This window comes from Myotis davidii, unplaced genomic scaffold (assembly GCF_000327345.1).
Source record: "Myotis davidii unplaced genomic scaffold, ASM32734v1 scaffold674, whole genome shotgun sequence".
Lineage (NCBI taxonomy): Eukaryota > Metazoa > Chordata > Mammalia > Chiroptera > Vespertilionidae > Myotis > Myotis davidii.
Genome location: NW_006286674.1, coordinates 730865 through 736301, shown reverse-complemented (window position 1 = coordinate 736301; position 5437 = coordinate 730865). Strand labels below are relative to the sequence as shown.

At 39.3% G+C, this 5437-nt stretch overlaps 1 protein-coding gene across 1 annotated transcript in view; it reads left to right on the top strand.

Moving 5' to 3' along the window:
- HFM1 (HFM1, ATP-dependent DNA helicase homolog) overlaps positions 1–5437 on the top strand; it is a 96101-nt gene that overhangs the window by 15376 nt on the left and 75288 nt on the right. The window contains exons 6-9 of the mRNA XM_006758176.1: positions 2525–2595; positions 3044–3176; positions 4058–4209; positions 4773–4850. Of these exons, the coding sequence (XP_006758239.1) occupies positions 2525–2595; positions 3044–3176; positions 4058–4209; positions 4773–4850 (434 nt within the window). The remainder of the gene's footprint in view (positions 1–2524; positions 2596–3043; positions 3177–4057; positions 4210–4772; positions 4851–5437) is intronic.

Sequence of the window (5437 nt, the reverse complement as noted above, 5' to 3'; positions counted from 1 at the left end):
CCTCCAGCCGGGCCTGCACCCTCTCGCAGTCTGGGAGCTCTAGGGGGATGTCCAACTGATGGCCAGCAGTCAGACATCCTTAGCACTGCCATGGAGGCAGGAGAGACTCCTGCCACCACCACTGCACTCACCAGCCATGAGCCTGGCTTCTGGCTGAGCAGTGCTCCCCCTGTGGGATCAGGCCAAAATCATCTCTCCGACATTCCCCAAGGGGTCCCGGATTGCGAGAGGGTACAGACCAGGCTGAGGGACCGCACCGGTGCACGATCGGGGCCGGGGAGGGAATCTGAAGAACTTAGCATAAATCTAATTAGTTCTGAATATGGTAAGATCATTGAAGGAATGAAGACATGAATGTAAAAAATATGATATCATTTAAAAATTATTGCCTTTATGCTGTAACAAAACAATATATGTAAATGATATTATATAAAAGTAATTGATTTAAGTAACATGAATCAAAGGAAATTTTATGTATTTAGTTAAGTAAATGATAGCATGGACTAGAATAACAAAATTAAATTTTTTATCTGTTCATTTATACACATTTTATTTTCTAAGATAGGTAAATATCAATTATTTTTGGAACTTTTTTTATTTTTATGCTCATGAATAAATTTTCACTTTTAAACTTTTCTTCTTTGCATTTTTTATTCCTGGACTTATTAGACCTTTTAGTTCAAAATGTATAAAAGTATAAGAGATGTAAGAACAAATAAGTATCTCATATATGGATTTATATTACTTAAATTAGAGGCCAAGTGCACAAAATTCATACACTTGGGGGGGAGGTGGTCCCTCAGCCTGGCCTGTGCTCTCTCAAAGTCTGGGAGCCCTCGGGGGATGTCTGACTGACGGCTTAGGCCTGTTCTGGGGCTGAGCAGTGTTCCCCCTGTGGAGTGCACTGACTAGCAGGGGGCAGCTCCTGCATTGAGCATCTGCCCCCTGGTGGTCAGTGCATGTCATAGTGATTGGCCGTTCTACTGTTGGGCCGAAACTAGCTCTCTGACATCCCCAGAGGGGTCTCGGATTGCGAGAGGGCACAGACCAGGCTGAAGGACCCCACTGGTGCACGATCAGGGCTGGGGAGGGATGCAGGAGGTTAGCCAGCCGGGAAGGGACCATTGGAGGGCTCTAGGGTGTGTCCGCCTGTCTCGCTCAGTCCCGATCAGGTGGACCCCAGCAGCAAACTAACCTACCGGTCAGAGCGTCTGCTCCCTGGTGGTCAGTGCGTATCATAGCAACTGGTCAACTGGTCAACTGTCTGCCCTCTGGTGGTCAGTGCACATTATAGCAAGTGGTTGAGAGGTCTTAGCATATCATTAGCATATTACACTTTGATTGGTTGAACTGCCGACCAGTCAACCGGACACCTAGCATATTAGGCTTTTATTATATAGGATAGATATAGTAATTAGGGTAGGTCTTTCTGAGAAGGTGAGATGTAAGCAATAGAAGGAAGTGAAAGAGCCAAGGAAATATGAAAGAAAGAACAGTCTGGACAATAGTCTGGCTAATGTTTTTGAAGACCAGAAAAGAATTCAATATACGTAGAGGAGATTAGTCAAGCAGGACATGAGGTCAGAAACACAAAGGTGGAGGTGAGGAGGCAAGATTATGTAGGGCTTTGTAGCCATACAGTTTGAAAGAAAGGGGGGAATTTGAGCAGAGAAGTAATATGCTCTTATTTAACTTTTAACAGGAACACATCACAATCCAGCAGTTTTTGTATGTCTTCATAAAAACATAATTGCTTAAGTAACAATGTATTTGTGTTATGATTAGAAGCTAGAACCTCAGGCAGCAGCTGAGAAAGTATGCAGTTATATTCCTTCCAGGAGGAAACTGAAGATGAGCTTGTCCCTTCTGTATTGAGCTTGGTTGTATACCTGTGTGTGTTTGAGTGTGTGGGGGAGGGGACAGTGTTCCTGTGCCCATTTAAAAAGTACTTCTTTGCTATGGTCCTGTGGAACTGGTGAATGCAAGCTCTATTGGCTTACAGCGATGGGTGTTTCGGGGCCTGTCCTTCAGATGGGAGTCTTAAAAATTGGTCACTAGATGTATGTTTTAAACCCCTTGCTCTTAAGGGAAAAGGTGGGAGTTGGGGGTTCTTTCCCACTTGTATGGTGCTGTGCTAGGGATAGGATTTGTGGTGAGAGTTGTATCAGCCTTTCCTTTCTATTTCAATTCATGTTTTCTCATTCGTCCAATGTATAGGAATCACTCAACTTGAAGTTTCAGGATCTCTCTCAGAGGGAAATGTTCTGTGTGTAGGTGCAATCATACTTATTGCTTATAGGTGTGTATTTGGTGAATCTGTGGGAGGGGGAAATTCAGGAGCATACTTTGTTGCCATCTTGGTCCCTTCCTCAATATATGTTAATTCCTTTCTTATGATGTCAAAATAGCAAGTATTAATGGCTCATCATTAAATATTGTCAGTCAATATTAATTCAACTTAATTTTTAAATGAAAAGTAACCAATTTTTAAAATTCCCAAATATTTCCTTAATGTTATTCTAAGCGGCAAAATTTAGAAGTATTTTCAAAGAATTCCCATACTTCAACTATATACAGTCCAAAGCCTTTGATGATGTAAGTATTTTATTATAATTATTTACTTATCTGCTTGTTCTTACTAGATTGTTTGCCCTCTAAGGGGAGGGACTAGATCGCATTCATCTTTATGACCCCAGTGCCACATTCAGTGACATTAAAGGAGCTCAAAAAATGTTTGTTAAATGAATGCATGTGATTTTTATAGGAGGGTTGGTTTGTATTTATTAGATTTATGAAACTTTCTTTGGTAGCTAAAGAAATTATTTTCTTCTAGGTCTGGCATATTGCTTTGACAAATAAAACAAAATGGTAAATTTTTAATAGTTATTTTATGAGGGTGGTAACAATTTTAATAAATTTAAAGATGAAAATATTTGAGCTATTATTATTCCTTAGAGTCTTCCTATGGCATGGTTTCTAATAAATTGAGAATGGGAGTGAAAGATTCTGTATATCCCATGATTGATCAAATTTTATATTTTAGCTTCTTTACACAGATAGGAATTTTGTGATTTGTGCTCCAACTGGTTCTGGGAAAACTGTATTGTTTGAACTTGCAATAACAAGATTGTTAATGGAAGTACCATTGCCATGGTCAAACATTAAAATTGTTTACAGTAAGTATTTATAATTTTAAGAGTAATAATTATAATAATGAAAAACCAGTGAGGATAAAGTAAGAAATAAATTCAGATTCAACACATAGGCCTTAGTATTTGGTTTTCCATACTTTTTCATAAAAACATACCACATTTTCTGTCATCTGTTACATTAAATTCAAAATACATTTTCTCAGTTTTACATAAAAAGTAATATTTGAATTGAGAATTTGGACTTACACATTTATTTTTAAAATATTTACATATTTTTTATTTCAAAGGGGAAGTGAGAGGGAGAGAGAGATAGAAACATCAATGATGAGAGAGAATAATTGATTGGCTGCCTCTTGTACACCCCCTACTAAGGATTTAGCCTGTAACCCCAGCATGTGCCCAGACCAAGAATCAAAGTGTGACCTCCTGGTTCATGGGTCGATGACGCTCAGCCACTAAGCCACTGCAGCCAGGCTACATGTTTATTTTTAAAAAGACAGGCAAGATGAAGAAATAAAATTAAACATTTTGTAATTCTAGAAACTTCCACATGAACTCTTCTTTCTTAAGTATATATATATCGTAAATTTTTCATCAAAGTAATTTATGCACATGGTTAAAAAAATCAATTATTACAAAAGGGATTTATAATGAAAAACAATAATTTCTTGTCCTACCTCTCTTTACTCTTAGTTACAATTTCTTAAGCAGTCACTTCTTTTTCTATTTTCAGTTTTGTTTGGTGATTACGTTTATAACTCTAAATGATATGCTTCTATTGTTAACTTTTAATTAATATGTATTAGATAGTGCCTAGATATGTTATTTTTATCATAAATTTATTAGCCAACATTTTTTGTGAAAATTTTAATGACATTCAAAATAAATACCTTATATTGTTATAGTGGCACCAATAAAAGCACTGTGTAGTCAGCGTTTTGATGACTGGAAAGAAAAGTTTGGACCAATAGGATTGAATTGTAAAGAACTCACTGGTGATACACTAATGGATGACCTATTTGAGATTCAGCATGCCCATATTATTATGACAACTCCAGTAGGTGTTATTTATACTTTATTATTTCCTTGGTTTATTAGAAAATATCTATTTCTCTTCATCAAGAAAAAAGTTAAAAGAAAAATACAAAGTAGAAGGACAAACATATTTGCATTATAAAAACAAACAAACAAAAGATAATAGTATTCTGGGTATATAAGGGATATTTACAAATTAATAAGCAGAAGACAACCAACCAAATAGGAGAAACAGACAAAAGATATGAATAGGCAATTTGTTATTGTGGATAATTTGCTTATATTCTTCTATTCAAGTATTATGTGATGCAGAGGGAGGATCTTGCTAGAGCTTAAAAGAGGTAATTAGACTATAATTTTGAGTATTTTTGGTTAAACTTAAAAATAAATGGGGTCCATTTTTTAAATACTTGTATAACTGTCAAAATCCTTACAAATTTTAAAAATATTTTTCAGGATACTTATAAGATGTTAACTAAAACATTGCCAATTATTTGTCACATGTCAGTTTAAAAATTTTATTGATAGATCTTAATAACATTCATTATAATCCCTTGCATTAAAGCACTTGCATCTTTTCTCTAGGAGAAATGGGATAGCATGACTAGAAAATGGAGAGACAACTCTTTGGTTCAACTGGTTCGACTGTTTCTCATTGATGAGGTAGTGAACACATTATTCATGTTGTGCCCAGGTTTCAAGGTTCCCCAGAGCCCACCAGGGAGCCAGCGAGTCCGATGCAAAACCAAAGAGTCATTTATTTCAAACCTAGGTTTGGCTCCCCTGCCACACTCACCGATGCAACGGCAAGCCCCAGTGGCCGAGAGAGCGTGAGGCCTGACGGGACCGGGGGTTATATAGGGGGGTGGAGTGAGGGCAGGAGAGGGGACTGTGGGCCCTGCTGATTGGCCAGGCGCGAGTCGGTACAGGATGTGGTCAGAGTGATGGCATGCACTTCCCTTGATTATTATTGGTTAGTCCAGAGAAATCCGGGGCGTGTCTAGCAGCGGCATCTTCCGGGAAGAAACACATGGCGCCGTCCCAAAATGGAGGACCCAAGGCAAGATGGAGCATCTGCTCGGAGCAGGCCCGGCCCACAGGGCCGGGACACTACAGCATGGCGGCCTGCCCGGGCTAGGGCAGGCGCCCCACTCCGCTGCCGCCACTACACTGGGGGCCGCGGGTCCACGCGGCCAGCGCAGGCCCGGTCCGGGGGGCAGTGGGCGGGTGGCAGCCCGCGCTGGACTCCC